This window comes from Lates calcarifer, linkage group LG14 (genome assembly GCF_001640805.2).
Source record: "Lates calcarifer isolate ASB-BC8 linkage group LG14, TLL_Latcal_v3, whole genome shotgun sequence".
NCBI classification, from domain to species: Eukaryota; Metazoa; Chordata; class Actinopteri; family Centropomidae; genus Lates; species Lates calcarifer.
In genome coordinates this window covers 4087411-4109253 of record NC_066846.1, presented here as the reverse complement: position 1 = coordinate 4109253, position 21843 = coordinate 4087411, and the positions used below count along the sequence as shown (strand labels likewise).

The following is a 21843-nucleotide window of genomic DNA, read 5'->3' as shown; positions in this document are numbered from 1 at the left end:
GTGTCTGTTTAAACAACAGCCCTCGCGCACACTCCGCCACTTCAGATATATTTCTTATTAGATTCTTGTAGATATTTATATATTTACAGTGTCTAGCCGCATATGAATGAGGTATATACAGGTGTAGAGGTAAGTTAAGGTAAGCCCATCTAAAATTACTTCATTACCTAATTGCACACTGCGAAGAGCAGGAACCAAGCAGCAGTCTGGACCACAGCAAATGTGTCAAAATGATTATGCCTCTCTAAGCTGGTTTATTTTATTTTTTTATTTTATTTCATAATTTTTTATTTATTTATTTATTTTTGCCGGTGGTGGACTGTGCAAGATCCAGAGAGAGAAAAAAGGGGGCAGTGCTGTGGCGCTGCTGACGTGAGAGAGAGAGAGGAGAGAGAGAGAGAGAGAGAGAGAGAGAGAGAGAGAGAGGAATGCGCCGCTAATGAGAATATGACGTCAAGTCAGAGAGACTACAGCGAGGACCGGAAGTAGAGCGTGATCACACTGGGTGAAATATTCTTTTCTTTTCTTTGTCAGGGGTGTCAAAAGGAACTTTTCATTTTTAGAAAAGAAGATGGCAATGCATCGATTAATTTCATTATTATAATGTGAATCTGGATATAGTAATTTACCAAATGTAATTGATAAATTATAAGCATTCTTTGGTTGATTTCTGCCAAACGTTTAGAAACCTAATAAACATTAACAATACATGTGTTATATACTAATTATTATTAACTGGTTTTATTTCCATGAAAGCAATTTGTCTCTGTCAACGTATAACCGCCCTCTTTAATTTGGATTTTATTTTGAAGACAATAACCGGAAGTCTGGCGTGTCGTCGTTGCTAGCTTACCGCCTCAGAGTAGAGTAGAAAACGGACTGTCGCTGGAGAGCACAGAAGAGGAGCGAGGTGAAAAAAAATCAGTGAAATGGTGTAAAAGCTGAGCGAGTCCAACCCGAGTCAGGGGAGCAACGAGGAGGACCGACGCAGGAGGATTATTGTTCTTTGTATAATTATTGTTAAAGTCAGTAAACTCCCGCTTTTTGATGCTGTCCTCACGGAGGTTTGAGCCAATAACGGACTTATTGGTCGGCTGAACCATGCAGAGGCTGCTGCTCCTGAGTTTGGTGTTGAGTTTTCAAACTGGTAAGAATGTATTCTCTCTTTTTAAGCGCCTAAATGACGACGAGTAATGTTTAAATATAAAATTGTGTGAAGCTACAGAGGCTTAAAAACAAACAGAGCTAACCGTCGATGATCATTTACAAGTGTGTGTGTGTGTGTGTGTGTGTGTGTGTGTGAGTGTGTGTGTGTGTGTGCGTGTTGGGGAGAGAAAAGGAGAAAGACGTATAACATGATTTCATAGCATTCCCATATGAACCGCAGCGGTGGATCACCTTAGACGCGTGTGTGCGCGTGTGCGTGCACGTGCGGCTGCGTGAGAAAGGGAGAGTGAGAGAGACGAAGCGCGCGCGCGCGCGCGTGTGTGTGACTGCGTGTCCGCACCGCAGCAATGGATCACCACACTTTTTTTAATGATCATTGTCGCGCGCCTCTAAACGCGTGCGAATTACAGGCGGTCGATTTGTGCACGTTCGTGCGTTCAACTTGAACGTGAACCCAGGTGAACGCACGCGCGCGCGCCCACCGGCCTAAATGACCTTTTGCATATGATGAACCCCAACCCGGTGGCGTTATTCAGACGGGCCGTGGTGAGGCGCTGAGGACGTGACGGGAATGACAGTGATTGACCAGCGCTGCTCTACATGCCAGCAGCACCTCCACTCTGCTATCGCATCTGAATGGCTTGTCAGTCAGTGAGACCACTGCTACCAGCCCCTGTAGTGATCCTGTAGTGAAAGGCAGCTTATACAGCCCTCTCTCCCCCCTTGTCTCACCCATCTCACACACACACACACACACACCACCCCTCTTCTGCTCCTGTCCTGGTGTCCTACCTGAGTGCCTCACACAAAGCCCATTTTAAATGTATATTATATCGTCTCTGTTGCCTTTCTCTGTGCATTTCAACAGCACAATGAGGCATGTGCAGCAGCAGCAGTGCCCATGCATCTGTTCCCCCTCCATACCTGTGGGGTGCCAGGTAGGCTGTTGGCTTATGATAATCACAGCTGTAGCCGAGTTGCTAGGAGACAGGAGGCTGAGGGAGGAGGAGGAGGAGAGGATGGTTGTAATTTCTCTAAGCTACCTGTTTGATCGAGGCATATCTGTGTGTTGTCGTGGAGGCGCAGCCACAGCAAACCTCCCTTTTTTTTATTTTGTCCCCCCCCCCCCATTGTCTACCTTGTGTGCACGGCCGGCTGCTTGCTCGCTGGCCGGCCAGTCAGCCACTTCATCATAGGTAGGGGGCGTGTTCGAGGAAGGGAAGGTATAGAAAGGGATGATGTCACCCTGTCTGCCAGGCTTTGTATCGCTCAGCCTAGCTCGCCGTGCTCAGCATCCACCCATAGATGTGTTGCTGGGGGGTTTCACACAGGCACACGACAGTCTCCATGCAGTCAGGAGCCGATTCCTTTTCATCAACGGATCGGCCGCTTCATGAATCCACGTATGACATGATCTGGCAACGGCTGCAACACACAAACACACAGCCCCTGCCCTCGCTCTCCAACGACACCCCTTGTTTCTGGCACATGCTGTTGCCCTGTTTGTCCACTCGTGACACATACAGATGTACATACGCACACAGAGACACACACGCACACACATATGTGAAGCCATGTGTCCTATTGTCTGCTGTTGCACTGTTACAACTGTATGACCCATTATTGCTCCATGTTGGACGCCCAAGCACAAATATATTTGCTTTCAAAGGCTTTCCTGAAGACAAGATTAGCAGGCTGTAAGATTTAAAATGGTGTAATAGATGTAAGGTCCCAAATGTTGCTTTGTGGCTTTTGCATTTGGCTATGAAAACACAACAGGAGTCGGCATAATCCACAGAGAGCCGGGGCGAATATCACCTCACAAGAGATAACACTTACTGTAGGTTTCAGGAGCAGTTTTTTTTTCTTAAGAGCACCCAGACTTTTATCTCTTCATTAGACTAGTAAAACAGTATTTCATGGCCTGCAATTTGCACACATGTAATTGCCTGCTAGTGCTAATGATTGCATGGTTATTAGTCGAGCAGCTAATTAAAGCTGTGGTGAAACAGAATGTTTTTTAAAGTTATTTAGATTCAGTGATACAGCTTCAACCTGGGTTTAACTATAGTAAATCTCTACTAGCAGCACCACTGGAGTGATTGATTTAGTATCCTGGCCTTGTATCTACATACCAACCTGGTAATAAGTCCCAAGCAAGCGCCACCATTAACGCAGCTGTTAAATGTTACTGCATAATCAATCACTGCAAACACACTCCTTTAACTTCCTAATGAGTGTGAGATCCTTGAGGTTGGACTTGCAGCACTGCACCTATAGCCCAGACGGTGGTCTGAAGTGCTGACTCGGACAAAGGCTCCAGTGCAGGTGTACCATTTGTCAGCCTCTGTCCTTTTGTGTGGACTGAGGCCATGAGCCGCCGCTGGCTGCTGCTGCTGCTGCTGCTGCTGCTGCTAACCCTTACTGTACGCTCTGAATCACACGACTGAGCTGTGAATCATAGACCTCAGACGGATTCCTGTGTTGTACTCAGCAAAGAAAATATTCAGATGTTGGAAGAGTCAGACACATTCAGGGGGCTTTTACACCCAGAGAAAGAAGGGTTCCTCGAGGGTTGTTTGATCAGGGAAGCAGTGGTTCTACTACTATGTGTAATGTTAATGACTCAAAGTGGGCTCTAATAGTTCAAATAAAAACCAGAGGATTCGGAAAGTCTCCAGTGTGGTACTAAAACACCCTGTTAAAACTGCTGATTTACAACATTTCACGCATTCTTGCCTGTAATAATCTGCGACATTTTCATTTAAATAAATTCCATTTTTCCAGCCCATTACTGAGTCGTACACGTTGACTCGAGGTACTGCTGGTACATGAAATATTTTCCATTTACTAGGGGAGGAAAAAAAAATCCTCTATCACGTAGCAAGGGATTTGTTTTATGTTCTCACGATAAATAAAAGAAGAACTGAGTAGTTAGCCTGAGCTAATCTCACATAGCCAGTCCTCTGTCTCATTAAGCTCATGGAGATCTGGAGAAATTTAACCTCTAAAGTTCGTCACAAAAGGATGGGGACACAGTGGGCTGTAATAACCACTAAAACCTCATTGGGAGGACTTGTTTCTGCTCAGATTATGGCTAGGAGAGATTATACATGAGCAGCTGAAGCTGATAAATGAAAAAGTTCCACCTACAGAAACACAAATTCGTATGGATATCTTGTGGATTACCACTTACAGAACTATTTATAGCGACGTGATGCTTTTTCGGCCATGTTTTCAAGGCTAATGAACCATTTTGCGGTGCTATACTGAACCCTCACAGGCTCAGAGTGTAGATCTGGAGTGACATATGTAGCGAGGCAGAAGTCTGTTTTTAATTTTGATTCCCAGCGAGCGAGATATGACTCCGGAGCATCCTACCGTTAATATGCGAATTCGGGTCATGGTTTTTACGGGATCTGAATGAAGCCTATTTACTGAAAAGGCATCTCTAATTGACATCAGCCACTGAAAGCAATCACTGAACCAGCTGTAAGGCTCAATCTGGGAATGGAGCCCGTAATGTTATAATGTACATCCACGCCTGTTGTTCCCCATTGGGTTCCATTCAATCAACAAATTCTTGGCATTTCTGTCCCGGCGGGTGTTTGTCAGTGTGTGACATGTTGATTGCTTCTCCCAGTTGATATGTTTGTTTAAGGGCATTCCTCTGGACACGAGTGTCCTATAATGCTTTTTGAAGTGGTGCTTGGGAGAACAAAGAGGCTTGCATGCATGTTTTCGGATGATCCAGTGAAAAACCTGATAGGGTACAGAAGTATTTAGTTGGATAATTCATTAACAAACTTGTGGTCAGAGAGAAATTAAATCAAAATTGCATGAATTTCCTTTGAGCATCCTCAACTTGCTGCGTGAATGTTTCTCAAGTGAAGCCCTAGGATTTAAAGGCCCCATAATCTGATTGTGTTTGACAGGCCGGGGGCATCCAAGTTATAAAAAGAAAAATGAAAAAAAAAAAAAAACATCCCCTTAAAAATGTTTCTTTATGCAGAGTCCCCTGAGCAAGAGAGGAACACTTTATCACATCTGACTGAATCTATTGGCCTTGTTTTCCCAAACTGCGCGGCCACATTCTGCAGCGAGGACCATTTTGGGGTGATGGTGTTTGGGGGGGGGGGGGCAGATTAGAGAAAAAGTTGTTTGGGAGGAGAGGTGGAAGACAAGGGAGGGGGGCAAAGAGGGGGGTAGTCTTGTGTGCAGGTGGGCAGAGCCTGATTGAGAGTGATTAGACTTTTTTTTTTGTTTATTTTAGAGTTAGTGAGATGGGGGGGGGGTTGCATTGTAGTGCAGGAGGAAGGCGTGCTGGATGAAAAGAAAAAGCGAGCCGGGAGAGAGAGGAGAGAGGGACGAGGACGGAGGAGGAGGAGGAGTGGTCGGGAGGCCAGCGGCAGAGAGAAAGGGACTATTACTCAGGCTTGACTGCTCCCTCAGTGGGGACAGTGAAGCTGCTCATTCAGACAGAATATGGTCGAGGCCGGTTCAAAGGCGACATTTGCGCTGGAATCGGGAGTGATTGAACCCGCATCTGAGGTGCCAGCTGAGCTCTTCCCCTGGCCCGTCCCCGTTGAGGTTAATTGGCATTAATGGGTGTTGCTGTTAACTTTCCTATTCGTTTCTTTTAGCTTTCTCTCGCAACATGAGCCCTTTTTCTGCTTACCAAAGTTCATTCTTTCTCTCTTTCTGTCCCCTCCTGGACGTCTTTCTTTTCTCTCTTTTTTTTCAATCGCCCACCCCCCCACCCCCCCACCATTACTTCTCCTTCTCTTTCCATCTACCCCTCTCTCTCTCTCTCTCTCTCTCCCTCCCTTTCTCTCTCTCTCTTGCTCTCTAATAAGTTCCAGATGTGGTTCTTGCATTCCTCTGGTCGGTGGAGAGAGAAAGAGGAGAGGGGGTGGGGGGGTGGGGGTAGTGGTATGAGTTTGGGGGGGCGGGGGGTGGTGGGGGAGGGGACAGGAGTAGAAGCACATGAATTAAAACAGGGAGCACATGATGAGGAAGAGCCCATGTACTGTAACACACACACACACAAACGTGCGCTGGAACACGCACAAGTAGAGGGAAGGATAATAGATGCATTTGTGTGTGTGTGCGTGTGTGTGTGCACTCGAGTGTTGGGGGGGGGGGGGGTCGGTCCTGTAACCTCAAAAGTTTTGGGACAATCTCCTCCTCCTCCTCCTCCTCTTCCCTTGCCCCCAACCCACCCACCTCTCCCCTCCTCCTCACCCCCTCCCTCCGCAGGAATGTGGCTGACGCTGATGATGTCACTTCATTTCTCCGCTCTCCCAGTTTCTGCTCCTCAACAGGGACAGGGCCGAGGGAGAGGGGGAGAGGAGAGAGAGAGAGAGAGAGAGAGATATTCGACTTTTCTCCATCCATCTTCCTTTTACAATAACAACATTAGGGTCAGTCGTCTAACTAAATCGGTTACCACTGCACTGCAACGCTCGCCGTCTCCCCGTCATGTAATATAACAGCCTGCAGGCTAAATTGTTGCGGACTACACATAATGAGTGAGCTGTCTCTTGGTAGTAATAATCATCAATGGCTCTGAAGTCCAGTCATTAAAACAATGTTGTGCAAATGCAATTATTTTGTCCAAGACTGCCACTGCCAGCTTAATACTACCACCCTCTAGGCAAAGCTTACCTTAACCCTGTTTACCCATGTATCTTAGATCCAGATTAGACTTTATCTGATTTACATTGTAGCGAGACATCTCAAGTTCATGGACGATATATACGCTTCATGGCCAAAAGTCTGTGGACTGTGGGTGTGAATCCGCTGCTATATCTTCAGGGAAGGTTTTCCGCAAGACTTCGGAGCCTGGCTGCAGGGATTTGCTCCCCTTCATGTTGGGCGATGGGACCTGGCTCATAGTCGGCAATTCAGTCCATTCCAAAGGTGCTTGATGGGGTTGAGGTCAGGGCTCTGTGGAAAGCCATTTTTAATAAACTTAGCTTTACGCACAGGGGGACTGACACGATGAAACAGAGAGGAGCCTTCCATAACCTGTTGCCAGAAATTAGGAAACACACTGATGGTTAAAATATCAGCCAGTGCCACTGTAGCATTAAGATTTCACATAATTGGAACTAAGAGGCCAAGCTCAGACTGAGTCCATACATGTACAGTATGTGAACATGCTGTTGGTCATATAAAGAATATCATGTGAGGGTATTTTCAAATGCCAAAAGCAGAAATCATTGCTCTTCTGAAAAGACATGGTCCCTATTGGTCTTCATTCATTTAACAAGCTGTACTTTTCTCATGCTATCCAAAGGCTTTAAAGTTTAAAGCCCAGCTTTATTATCACCCCTCTCACTTTGTTTTCTCGTCTTGTAGTGTGTTCTTTCTATCAACAAAGAAGCCTCCTCTTCAAAGTGACAGTATGCACTTGTGCTGATATTAGCGAGGGGCTCTGCATGAATATTACTTCACTCTCTGAGGTCAAGGCCCCGGGCTTTTTATTGGATGGTTTGTGACAGATGACATTGCAAGAAGCTACAGTACATACCAATAAAATTAGATTGCACTGGATTGAATTAAGGCAGACCTTGGAGGGGGTTGGTGGGGGGGGTGATTTATCGATGGGGCGCCGCTTGTAAAATAGTCCCGCTTGGATTCCATCACCGCGCCGTACTGTAACGTGAGGTGAATCGTCGGACCATCTGAGAGCTGTCACAGCTGATGGTTTGCGGGATGTTTACTCACTGGGTCACGTGGCTTTTGGAGGTGGGGCGGCCTGAGGAATAGGTCGCTGCCCGAAATCAATGGGGAACTGCTGCTGTGAATTATTGATTCATTATGATATCGATTGTGCCAGTTGAATTCGGTGGCCCCTGTGCTACAAGCTACACGGCACACTGCTGCAGAGTAGCAGTGTGATATGTATGTATCCCCTTGTTCAGGCTTATCCAGAGGACAGCTATTGTTAGTTCTGGTCACCCTTGGTTACAGCAGAGTATTCTTTGTCAGCCACTCGGCATGTTGGCTGCACAAAGGCTCGTGGATTACCAGCGGCCGGCCGGCTTTCCGGCGCTCGAGCATATTCATGTGCGCGTAATGTGTCACATACCTCGTCCATGAATTATCATATTAGCCACCACTGATCCCGGGGTTGCCATGGCCACGGTGTCTATCATTGTGTCAGTGGTCCTCACTGGCTGTAGCCATGGTAACAATGTCTGTAACAGAGGTTTGGTACAAATAAAGCTCTTCAGATGTGAAATGCGTGTATGAGAGGAACCCTGGAGAATGGAAGGGTGGCACGCGTGCACACACACACACACACACACACACACACACACACTGCGCAAACACACATTCACAGAAAATTAAAGTGCACACCTCCCCAGCAGCACTCTCATGCACTTGGCAGTATCAAAATGGACAGACAAAGCGCGGCACTAATTTTCCTCCTGCCATTTCCAAATAAACCTGTTTCCACAGCAACCATTTTGATAGTAATAGAGAGAGGGAATGAGAGGGAGGACTGATGGAGGGAAAGAGAAGCAGATATACTTGAAGGTGGAAAGGTAGCCCCAGAAGGGAGCAAGGCTCTAGCTGGAGGGAGGGAGGAGGAGTGATACTTTCTAAGTAGATGCCTGCCAGACAAAGGGAAGTGAATAGGGAATGAGAAAGGGGGCAAGGCCACAAAAGAGAGGAAGAAAGAGAGAGGTCGCCGACTGCTAGTAAGGGGGAGGATGGCAAGGTAAGATGACAGAGGAAGGGAGCGAGCAGGCAGACAATGCGGCAAACAAAGGAAGGAGTCTCGGAGTCTTTCACTCCCCGGCTCTTTTTCCCCTCCTGCCCTAATCTTCCCTCCGCTCTGTCCCCACCTCCGGGAGTCACCTTTGTGTTTGACTGACACGGTGTCAGCAGGCTCAGCAGGTCGCCTCCTTTCACTCCCCGCTCCTCTCCATCTATGTCTCTTGCTTGTTCCTATAGCGCCGTCACCATGGTGACGAGTTATTATGGCCATCCTGCCAGGCAGCCATGTTGTTGAGAGAAGACAGGCACAGGTGGTAGAGTTCCCACGGCCAGATAGATAGATGGAGAAACTGCACGTGCTCATGTAGTTCATGGACACGGTTTAGAGCTGAAACGATCGATTTATTGATCAGTCAGTTGACAGAAGAGTGACTGAAAACAGTTTTTATAGTTGAGTAATTGTTTAAATCCTTTGTCAAGCAAAAAATGATAACAGTTACTGCCTCCAGCTTCTAAAACATGAGGATTTGGTGCCTCTCTCACTTTTATATCATTGTAAACTGAAAATCCATGATAAGTAATTTAAAGATATCTTCTGGAGAAGCTGTGGGAGAGCATGATGGGATTTTTTACACTATTTACTGACATTTTATTGACTTACTGGAGATCAATCAGTGATGAACATATTAATCTGCATACATTGCACACAGCATGTACATACAAGGTGCATAGATGTAGTGCATGTATACACTTAAAATGCACAGTTCCCACATATCCCACAAGTCAGCTTTTTAGGAGCTAAAACAAACAACTTAATCTGTGTTTAGAATAAGTTTTCTAAATTAAAAGAGAACTTTTAAAGAGAGAGCTGCCGTGGTAAAGTCCAGCGCGCTCACTGCACACACTGACGAGATGCACAGACAGATCTGTCAGTGCACCGACTGACTGATGGATTGACAGCTAGATATACGTACAGGCACATACAGCAAAAGAGTGAGTCAGTGCCGCATGACTCCTATGGCTGCAACTTTGTCCTGAAACAATGATGTCATCCTCCTCCATCACACTTCACAGTTCTGTGTCTGTGGACCTCGCCGTCTCTTTGTTCTCCCTATTCCTGCATCTCATTTTCAGGCAGCCCCTCCGTAACACCAACACATCGGCCACACGCAGCGGCGATATGGAATTAGACAGATAACAAAATCAATTTGGAGCAGATTGACTAACAGTGAAGACACTGGGTGGGGGGGGTGAAAGAGAGAAATAATGAGAGACCAGTGCGGCCGCCTGACTATTAATTGGATAGATGGAGGGAGGATGAGGTCATTGAAAAATGTTTTTTCAGAAAAATGGGTGTACCGAGCACAAGGGAGGGTTTCATCAGACACACAGATGCACATACGCGTGTGCGCTCGCAGACATGCTCGTACAGAAAACTTTTTTTGGGCAGTTACTTTACACGTCAGCTGTTGCTATGGTGACGCAAGTCTGTGATCCAGCCGAGGCGCGGGATTGGCTGGATAGGAGCGAGGGAGAGGAAGGCAGGGGGACTTTGTTGGAGGGGTACGGGGAGGGGGCCAGACACAAAGATAATTAGATCGATGCATAACAATCCATACAAATGGCATTTTATTTAATAGCATCTGATTCAATGAGGCTGAATGCCACCAGTGAACCTTTCCCAGAAGTCTCTATTGCGTGGCATCACTTCCAACCTCGTCTCCTGTCCCATTCAGAGAGGCGAGGCAAGCCTGTATTTAAATGCTGAAAAGCAAGCTTTGACATTCACCACCGAACAGCGGGGTGTGTGGCAAATTAAGGAATGCAGGGCATATGAGCAGCACACTTACTAAAAATAGCCCAAACATCTTTGCATGCATATACCCTTTCAGTAATTTTCAGCAACAAATTGACGGTTCATTACCTTGCTATTAAAACACCATCGCATGGTGCGAGAGGTGCTCTCGGGCTAAATTGCTTTGGTGGTTCACACTATGGCGGCGTGTGGCCATGCTTTTGGTGAGTCACCCGGCGAGGCAGTGCGTGCTTGCCTTTGGCTTTGTGTCTGCTTTGACAAGCCGAGGTTGGTGTCACAGTGTCTGCAGGGGCTGTTGTCCTCGGCCCCAGATTAATCCTAATCCCTTTGCAAACTTTGACTAGGGCTGTACTTAATCCTAGACTAAACTGAGACCCGCTCCCAATAGAGATGGAGATGCTCCGCTGGCTTGACGTTTTAGTCCGAGTCGTGGTATAATCTATGTTCCGGAAACCGCCTCTACGTGTCGATTATATGTTTGGGGTTTAGACTGGTTATGTTTGTGTGTGTGTTGACAGGAAATGGTTAGCCCGTGCGGTGAGGGTTAGATCATCTGTGCTGCCTGTTTTTGTGTGTGCGTGTGCTTCCATGTGCATGTGGTCATGGTCACAGCTCTTTGTGACCGTGGTCTTTGTGTGGACAGGGTGCTTGGAGTCTCCCGGTGGTATCTTGGGGATCAGTGACTCAAGGAAATCAGGACACACTCTAAATTTGTCACTGCAGCATAACCCACATAATGAAAGAATACAAGCTCCCTTGCATATACTCCGTCTTGCCTTTACTCTGGCTGCTCTCTGCATGTAGATTTCCTTGTTTAAACACACACACACACACACACACACACACACACACACACACAAGCACATACACTCATGTTGACAAGTGTTAACTGGGTAATATGGAAATCAGAAGGCGATGAGCACATGTTTAAATGAGTCACTGTTTTCAGTCCTCAGCCTTTTGCATGGGTGTTTTCTCCGCAGATTGTGTAGCCTCCACTCAGGAGTATTCAGTTTGGATTATGTTTGTGGTTTACTGAAGCAGTTGAGGGAATACCTCCAGCTAGCATATCTGAGGTGGTGGAGGAAAGGATTTGCTTGCCCTCAGGCTACTTTTGAGGTTGCGGGGTAGTTTAAACCCAGCTAAACTCTCTTTACACCCATGTATATCTGAGAAAAAGCTTTTCATGCTTTGTAAGATGGTATAAATCCACACTGTACTTTCCAGTAATTAGCTTTAGACAAATGCAAGTTTTATCAAATTAGGGTGCATACAGGAAATTAAAGAAAAAATCTATACACTCTCTAGAATTACCCTTTGTGGTGGTTTTTCCAAAATATCTCCGTAATTAGGCATTCTCCAACTCAATTACCACTTCATGGTTGTCCTATGTGCTACAGTCAGCTCAAATCAACCTGAATTTCCTGAAGGGAACCTCCCCAAAGGATTGATAAAGAAAAAAAAAGAGAATCTATCTATCTATCTGTCTATCTAAATCACATGCATTTTTACTGTTCCTTCACTCCAGAATGCTAATAAAAATCTAAATTAATGGAGCCCTTTGATTTGTCTGGATCAAGTGGAACATCACACGCCTCTTTAAGTAGCTATAATCAATATTTCTGTATTTACAAGGGATCACATGATTCTGTTTAAATGAAAGGGGACGCTCGTAATAACAAATCCACACTCTTCGGATTTGCTGAATGTTGTTAATAAGCAGCTGCTTGTTAACAACTTTGTTGTATTGTCTTATAATGATACATATCAGAAAAAATAAATAAAATAAGTTATTGCAGCTTTACTTAGGTCTTGAAAAAATGCTGTGTAAAACTATTAGTCATTAAAACAAATTGAAGCAAATTAAATATCTTTGAGTTTTGTTTATTGGTTGAACAAAGAAGAAATTTGCTGAAGTCACCTCAGGCTCTGACTTTTGATTTTGTTGAAGCCAGGAAATGCAGTATTGGGCCAGCTGAGAGGGGGGCAAACCAGGTCAACCCCTGACAGAACTTGGTTGAATCTTAAGTGTTTCTCTACAGTATGAAATATTACAGATGGAATTAGCAACAATGAAATTTAAACATCAGTAAAAATATACTTAAATGTTAAGCACTCTTTATTAAGAATTTAAACCATAGACAGGAGCCTGGAGGAAAAAAAAATTTTTGACAGAAAATTACATGTAAGACCCTATCACTCATAATAAGAGGCTGTTTGAGAAACTAGGTTTTCAGGGGCTCTTCCATTCAAAATCACAAAGAAACACGTTAAAAGTCAAATAAACAAACCAGATCCTAATAAATATACTGACTTGGTTTTTTGGTAGTTTCTTATTTACCTCCACACACTCAGTCAAGAAAGCTTCTTGTAGCCATTAAAAGAACCATATAACTCTGAGCCAATGTGGTTGCCGGCTGGTGAAAACATGCACTCTTGTGGTGCCTTTTCACAGTGTTCCCAGTTAGAGGCTTTGTGACGTATTTGACATGATTTTACCTCCCAACTTTTCATAGCCAATCTCTGTTGCTATGTTGTTTGCTTTGTTTATCTTAATTCATTAATCCTGTTGATTTGGGCGTTCCTCAGGGAGCAAATTAAGGGCCGCTATTGTTTTTCTTTTTGGTTCATTGCTGAATTATTCGAGGTATGCATGCTGCAGAGCTCCATCTGCATCTGATTCCCTTTTCACCGCGTATCCTCACATATCTCCTTTATCTTCAGAATATTAATGTCAGAAGCCATTGTTGAGATTGGTATGGAAATCTTTTTGCATGACTGGGTTCTTTTGTGTTATCAGGCCTATTTGTACCTCTGCAAATCACACCAAATCTGACATGATAAGGGGAGAGTGCATGGCTATGTATATGAAAGGGGAGGGGAAACGTGAGAGATAGGGACCGAGGGTCATGATGGGGGAGGCGGGAGGTGGGGTACAGAGGCATATGGCAGTTGTTAAAAAAAAAAAAAAAAGTGAGAGAGATGGGAACCTTCAAAAAAGCGCTGGAGGGCTCTGAGGGAGAAGTGTGAGGGAATGAGAGAGGGAGGGTAACGGGAAAGAGAAGGGGAAAACAAGTGATAAAAAAAGTAGAGAGGACAAGTGAGAAGGAGAGATGTAAATGGTAGGAGGTGAAGAAAATGGAGTGAGGGAAAAAGTGAGAGAAGAGAGAGACGGGTGAACAGGGAAATGAAAAAGAGAGGGAGAGAGAAAAGTGCTCGAGGGCTGATATTTAATGTGATAAATGAGTTGTGACAGTCCGCCTCTAACCCCCTTCCAACCAGCGAGGAGGAGGAACACAGAAATAGAAAGCATTATGGGTAAAAGGACATATACAGCATTATATATGTATATAGAAAGAAGAAGGTGCGCACATACTATAGAGAGGGAGAGGTACAGGGAAATCAGTGCAGGCAAAAGGACATTCATAGACAGCATTATAGATGTACAAAGTGAAAGAGGCGAGTGGGGATGCATACATATAGAGGGGAAAGCAGAGAGTGAAGGAAAGCAATTTGGGTAAAGGACATACAACATTATAGAGAGAGAACAGAAGGAGAGAGGTAATGGCAGAGGAGGGGGAGGGAGGAGGGTGGAGGCAGGGGGTGTACGATGCAGCATTGGGTTAATGATCTACTGTACGAGATTCTTCGAAATAACAAGTGGGAGAGAGGAGAAAAATGAAAGCGAGAGACAGAATGGAAAGAATGAAAATTTAAAGCGAGATGCAAATCCTCCACAGTGAGTGCCTCTTCTCTATTATACGGGTGTCATGTCTTCAAGGGACAGCTAATTACAACTTGTCATCATACAGTGTGGAACAATAGCGGGGGGGGGGGTTCTTGTTTTTTTCCTCCATATCAGACAGTTGGTCGGTGGGCCAGCACGGCGCTGGTCTATCTGCTGTGGCAGTGGACTACAGACTGGAGGGAGAGATTCTAGTAGACAATGACAGCCACTGTAGTTTTGGTTGGGGAGTGGAAGCCTGGGAGATGACTCATAGGGAGGAATGAAGAGGGGAGAATCAGAGAGAGAGCCGAGAGGGAGGGCTGGAGAGTTTTGAAGAAATAAAAGTCGGGAGCGAGAAGAAAAGGGGTGTGAGAGACCCTATGGCTGAAGTTGGCGTGTTTGATCTCCTAGCTCCTATCTCCTGAGTCAGCATTAACTGCCTCTTCCTCTTCGTTCTTTCTCTTTCTTCTTCTTTAACTCTGTTCTGATTTCCTCTTCTTTGACACCTCCGTCTTTCCACACCGTTCTTTACTCCTCGGCGCTCAGCTAATGGCCGCAAGCCATTGTATGATCAAAGATGGCAATCGTGGCATTCCATTGCTGCTGGGGGAACGCAGTCTCTAATCAATTAACCATAAAACCACAGATACAATAACATGCTACGATTGTGGTTGGGGTGATTTTACAGCAGCTTGCCTGCAGTGTGTACACAGCAAAAATGAGAGAGTCCCTAACTTATCCCTCTCTTTCTTTCCCGATCCCCTCTATCTCTCTCTCTCAACCTCCAGTGTGGACAGCGAGGTTCTCTCAGGAGCCAGCAGACCAGTCGGTGGTGCGGGGCCAGAGGGTGATCCTGTCCTGTGTTGTCTTCAACTACTCGGGCATTGTTCAGTGGACCAAAGATGGCCTGGCTCTGGGCATTGGAGAAGACCTGCGGGGTGAGACATCATAAAGCCTCCCCAGGCTTCCTTCACTGTGTTCAGAATGCGACTAAGATGGGTTATTCTAAGATGAGTTTGATATCTTTGGATTTGAGCAGCTGATAGGCAAAATTATATGCTGCATGTTTAAAAGCGAGAAAAGTTGAAATTTTGAAGACTGCTCAGGATTTACTCATTAAACTTGTTATACCACATTTCAGAATGCAAAGGGAAGATATATATAATATGTAATGCCTTTTTCATGTTTGAAACACTGATGCTTTGAGCTTAATGCTAACCTTGGCAGTATATTAACCACACAGGACACACTTCCCACTACTGTGAGTTAGTTGTAATATCCTGACACCATGTGCTGTAACTGAGAGTGCATGAAGACTAGGACAAGTTGAGAGAGCCACAAATGAAACATCTACATGGTGGTGACTCAAGAGGTACTCAAGTTCATCTGGCAGGGTTGTGCAGGTATGCTGGAACCACTGGTTTAAATAATCATGTATAAATCAGCCTTAAAGGACTTATTTGTAAGTTTTGCTATTAAGCCAACGTTGGCATTGATAGCTGTTTACTTACCAGTCTGGCTGCAAGTTCAGCATCAAGCTTAATTCATTTACCCCTTTACTAGAGCTGTCTCTAGTGATTGAAAGCAGCAACAATGTTTTGCTTTTAGTTCTATCACTTCTTTTCTTCTACTGAAGTTAGCATGCTTACCAGCTAGCCAGCCAGTCACATCACTTTCTGATAGCATCTCACTGTAGTGTTCAAACTGCGCTGAAGAAGTGAGAGGGCATACTCTAACCTCTTGTATGGGAAACTTAACAATGGCTGTAGCTCTTACAAATAGCCTTTTTAAGAGACTGGGGTGTGAAATTATCAGAATGGAAGCTGCATAACTCAATCTATGCAATGTGAATAGTTACTTTCCACTGATGTTTTTTATTACCCCCATCATTTTAGACTTTGCACCTCAGTCGCCTAACATTTGACCCACAGTATAACAAAGCACATTATCAGTCGATAAGAGAAAGAGGTTTCACTTAAGACTGAGTTATTTCTTGTATTTCTGGTGTGGAATTTTGTTTTCCCAAACGCTAACTCAAAAGCAAAACTCTCACAGCGTTTTGAGCGATGCACTCTCACCCACTGTGTGTATGACATTGTGTGTTTATAACTGTGGTGGCTAATGTATGCTGACAAAATATTTTTGCTGCTGATTGTTTTAGTTACAGCTAGATTGAGCCAGCAGAGCATTTTTTCCCAAGAGATGATAGAGGCTGTCATGCTATTGAAAGACAGCTTAACTACTACAGCAGCTACCCCATCACATCAGATTGTGACACACTGCACACTTATTGAGGTTGATGTTAAATTTGGCTACCTTCTGCACATATATCAAACGTTTGATGGGAAATTCTAAGCTGCCTCAGGCACATTTTACAGACACCCTTCAACTTGGTTGAGGAGCATCACATCATCACCTTTGTCATACAAGCAGTGGCTGATACTGGCTGGCTAATATCTGATTTGTACTGAACGGCACATTCATCAGCTAATATATAGCCCTCATCCTACTATGCAGCTCTGTGTCCTCACTCCTCTCTGGTCCTTCTCTTTGTATTCTGGTCCCGAGTGATGAAATTTTGAGTTTGATTTATTAAGTCTCCCGCTTTTCCGTCTGTCAACAACAGTAATTTAAGACACAGCTTCTCTGACTTTGACAAAACTTGGGGGAATGATGCATCTCATCACTGTGTTGCAGCATTTTCAGAATTGCACTGATTAGCCCAAAGGGGGCTGTGCAGTTACCGGTCAAAACAAGGGGGCATTTTTAAGCAATTGGTCCTGAAGGGGACTGCATAATTTGTGACATGCTGTTGCCTTGTATTTGTTGTTATCTTCCTCACCCTTTGTCCCTTAATATTCAGTTTTTTATTTAAATTCTGTTTCTGTTCTTCTGCTTTCTGTTACTATCTTTTCATCATTTCTTTCCATTCTTCACTGCCTCTCCTCTCCTCTCCTTCACTGTCTGTCATGGTATTCCTTTGTGACCTCCTCATCTAAGATCCCTCGTTCCCCTCTCTCCCTCTTGCTCTCCTTCTTTCTCGTGCCTCTGTTGTACTGAGCCCTCTTTCCTATTCTTCATTTAACTTCTCTACCTCGTCTCTCCCTCTCTCTCTCTCTCTCTCTCTCTTTCTCTCTCTCCATACCTTCATCTCACTTGACACACTCTTGGTTCAGGCTCTTTCTGTCAGCCCTACTCTCCCTTTTCTCTCTCCTTCCCTCTGTCCTCGTCTGTCCCTTCTCCATTCTTTCCGTCTCTCCCTCCCTTCTTTTAATCATATTGTTGCTGTAATGGTCCAGTGCTTCAAGCCAAAGCTTTTAAATAAAAACATGTGAATGAACACTGGCCTGCTTCATGCACACATACACTCAGTGGGTGCGTGTGTATGTTTGTGTATGAGGCCCTGTCCCTCTACACCCCCACCCCAGTCTCTGGGCTTTTCATACGCTTTCTCGCTCTCGACATTTCACATGCAAATGCACGTATATACAAGGGGTACGCACACACATGCACACATGCATGCAGAAACAAGGACACGCAAGGTTAGGCCAGCAGCACAGCTCAGTTCGGAGGCTGCACGTGGAAGCAGCAGCAGAGGATTTCACATGCGATCTACGTCTGGGCAGCAAACATGAATTCTGCACCATGGACTGGAGTCGATTTGAGTCCTCTAAAACGTTGTTGTCATAATGCATTCATCTTTTCCCCCTGCTGGTGAAAGAGAGCATGGATGCCACCTAATGGCGAGAATGTACAGCAGTGACACAGCTGTGCTGTGTGGCGGATGGGGGAAGGGAAATGAGAGGATTGGAGAGGCTGTGTGCACTGTGCGGTCTGAATGTGTATGTTTGCTTATGCGTCTGTGTTTGTGCACATCTATCGCATCATGTGGCCTCACATCTCTCTGGTGTTGTTTGCCCCGAGGAAAAAAAAAAAAGTGATTTATGCTTCATGTATGACACAGACCTGATGTTTCCTTATCAACATAAACTGCAACAAGCTGCGGTCACATGGGTGTGTGGGGATCCTGAGACGTGTGAGGGAACTAGCAGTTTGTATTTGCAATTTTAAATATTAAAGGTACAGTGACATAAATTCACCATAAGCCTGCATTAACACCTTAACAGTAGGAAAAAATAAAAGTACATAGGAAATATAACTTTAAACTGATATAAAGCTGATACAAAATTCATCATTAAGGCATGAGGTGGGAATCTAGCTTCTGTTTGTGCCTCCTGAAAGGCATTGTGATTATTTATCTCTTAATCTACTATGTCTCTCTGTGCATACCAGCCTGGCCCAGGTACCGTGTGCTGCGTGTGCAGGAACTGGGGCAATACAACCTGGAGATCTTGTCAGCCGATCTGTCTGATGACTCCCTGTACGAGTGTCAGGCCCCCGATGCCGCGCTGAGGTCCAGGAGGGCCAAACTCACCGTCCTCAGTATGTTTGTGTGTATGCGCACATGTCTACAAACAGTATCTGAGGCGGCGTCTGCGTCTCTAACGCTGCCCCTTCTCTCTCCTGCTCCAGTCCCCCCAGACGACCCGGTGATTGATGGGGGTCCGGAGGTGTTGCTGAATGCGGGGGAGTCCTACAACCTCAGCTGTGTGTCTCGAGGGGCTAAACCGCCTTCTATGATCGAGTGGCTTAAAGATGGTCTGCCTGTGGACGGGGCTGCCAGTACCACTGTAAGTCTAAAAAGCAGAAAGCCACACATGTACCCAGACACACTAACCGCACAGATTCATGATCTATACTTACACTTTTTCTCTTCTTCTCTTTCCTCGTTTTCTCTAACCATTATCAGGAGGTGCTTCCAGACAGGAAGCGAGTGACCACACGTAGCTACCTGCCCATCCAGCCGGTCGATACTGACACTGGGAGGAACTACAGCTGTGTGGCCACCAACCTGGCTATCCCCACCGGCAAAAGCACAACCGTCACCCTCAACGTCCACCGTAAGTGATGCTGCTCTCTATCTGGAAAACACAGTCAACAAATTGAGGAAAAACTGGTTTTAACATAAGAACTAATATTGTTTCTTTTCAATATATTATACCACTCTTTGCATATGCCACATTGAAATACAGAAAAAAAATGACTTAATACAGAAGCAATTCACAATTCTATTATCCTTCCTACAACTACATAAATTGTCATTATCCCATGTCTGAGTAATTAAAAGCCTAAATGTTTTTATAGTTATCACTAAGTAATGCATGGCAGCCATTTTGCATCAGACTATCCTCCAGATTGCTGCATAAATTAGATGCAATAAGGCTGTTTAATGTGACTCTCCCTCCCTCCCTCTCTCTCTCTCTCTCTCTTCCTTCCAGATCCACCGACAGTGACCTTGTCCATTGAGCCTCGCTCTGTCCTGGAGGGGGAAAGAGTCACCTTCACCTGCCAGGCTCACGCCAACCCTCCTATTATGGGCTACAGGTCTGCTTCCACATACAAGCACATTCTCATTTTCATCAGGCAGGGCCTCTTAAAGTAACAGTTACCTGTTAGCAAATTTGACATAAATGAGGTATTGCATTTTGGTTTTGAGAGAATTGTCTGTAACATATCAGTAAAACAAGACATTTAATTGTTGTGGTTCCAGTGTATGTAAATAGATGGGTTTTTTTTGGTGTGTATAATGTAGTGTATTTAAATCCTAGGTGGGCTAAGGGTGGTGTGGTGCTGCAGGGTGCCAGGGAGAGCGTGTTCACCACAAAGGCCGACCACTCCTTCTTCACCGAGCCCGTCTCCTGTCTGGTTTTCAACGCCGTGGGAAAGACCAACGTCAGCATCCTGGTGGACGTTCACTGTGAGTCATACTACACTCATCTCACCTGGTTCAATCACCTGTGGCCCACTTCACTCACTACAGTCTGGAGTCAGAGGGATAAAACACACCATTGTAGTGTTTCTTTTTCTCAGAGCAGCGTCTCCCCTTTAGCACTACTGTATCATCACTCAAACACAACAACGAGAACAACCCTCTCTTCCTGTCTTTTTGTCTCCAGTCGGTCCAATCCTGTTGGTGGAGCCGCAGCCAAAAACAGTTGATGTCGACTCTGATGTCACCCTCAACTGCAAATGGGCTGGAAACCCTCCGCTCACGCTCACCTGGTTCAAAAAGGGTTCAAACATGGTAAGAAGCTAAGAGCCCACGCTTTGCACATGTCTCCTCTATTCTCGTATTCGCACTATTTTTACAGTTCACACTTTCTTCTCCTGTGTTTACAAAAGCAGCAGCCAGAGCGTTATCTCTCATCTCTTCATACCTGTCATGATCTCTCTTTTTCATTTTTTCTCTCATGATCTTTATACCACTAAAAGGTTAGGATTGGATTTGAATTCACTGACTTTAACAGCAGTCCTTCTTTTCTGTATTATAATGCGTGAAATGTAATGAACAGAGGGAAACGTATATAAGGATTTAAGATTTAACATCATACACTGTTCTCATTTCATCTCAGAATGTCATAATTTTCCTTTACCCACAAGGCAGACACAAACTCCCCATTCTATTTTTGGAGTTTTATTAGTTACTATCACTGTTTTGTTGATAACATCTATTGTGTTACACCAGCCAGCAGCGAGTGGGTGTATGTAAATATTAGCACAGGTTGCTAATGACTCACTGGCTGGGTAGTAAACAGTCTGTTCAGGTGAAGTGGATTGACTTATCTTAAGCTTAAGTTCAGAGTATTTTGGAGCAGAAACCAGGGCTAAAGACAACAGACAGTTGCAGCAAAGTTAATTAAATCTGTAAATCAAACTATGGACTGATTTAGCCTTCACCTACATCTCTGTGTTCAGTCTTGTGCAGGTATTTCTCTGTCTCACTAGGTGGTTACATATTTAGCCATAATTTTCACACAGCTAATTTTCTGATGGATGTGGTTGCTAGGCAACTGCAAAACCTTTGTGGTGGGTTAAAAGCAGATGTGCCAGTTTGCATTGTTAGCCAGTTTGGGTCAGAGTAGTAGAACACATCTACTGAAATAAGTCCAGACATCCAAATATGCTACATAAAATAATACGGTGTACAGGTGGAGGTATACCAGTGCATTAGCCTCTCCTCTGCTTATGTACATGTGGGCTTTTATTTTGTTTATCCCCTCCTGCTGTTGTAGCAGATTTGCCTTGTTTATATTTGTGTCAATTTTTTCACTCCCCCACAGGTTCTGAGTAACAGCAACCAGCTGTATCTGAAGTCGGTGAGCCAGGCGGATGCCGGCCAGTATGTATGTAAGGCCATCGTCCCACGGATTGGAGTAGGAGAGACTGAGGTCACGCTCACAGTCAACGGTCAGAAAACATCCACATAATTTAATGTATCAGTGCTTGTAGATGAAAATCTTGTGCTTTCAGAAAGGTCAGCTTGTCAGCAATTGGGAAAAAA

The 21843-nt window shown here is 44.9% G+C and overlaps 1 protein-coding gene across 2 annotated transcripts in view; it reads left to right on the top strand.

Moving 5' to 3' along the window:
* The first annotated feature begins 851 nt into the window (after positions 1-851).
* kirrel1a (kirre like nephrin family adhesion molecule 1a) overlaps positions 852-21843 on the top strand; it is a 30661-nt gene continuing 9669 nt past the window's right edge. For both annotated transcript variants that reach the window (XM_018674247.2, XM_018674246.2), the window contains exons 1-9: positions 852-1147; positions 15230-15379; positions 18735-18884; positions 18975-19132; positions 19252-19402; positions 19781-19886; positions 20111-20259; positions 20459-20586; positions 21623-21749. In XM_018674247.2, the coding sequence (XP_018529763.1) occupies positions 1102-1147; positions 15230-15379; positions 18735-18884; positions 18975-19132; positions 19252-19402; positions 19781-19886; positions 20111-20259; positions 20459-20586; positions 21623-21749 (1165 nt within the window). In that variant the 5' untranslated portion in view covers positions 852-1101. The remainder of the gene's footprint in view (positions 1148-15229; positions 15380-18734; positions 18885-18974; positions 19133-19251; positions 19403-19780; positions 19887-20110; positions 20260-20458; positions 20587-21622; positions 21750-21843) is intronic.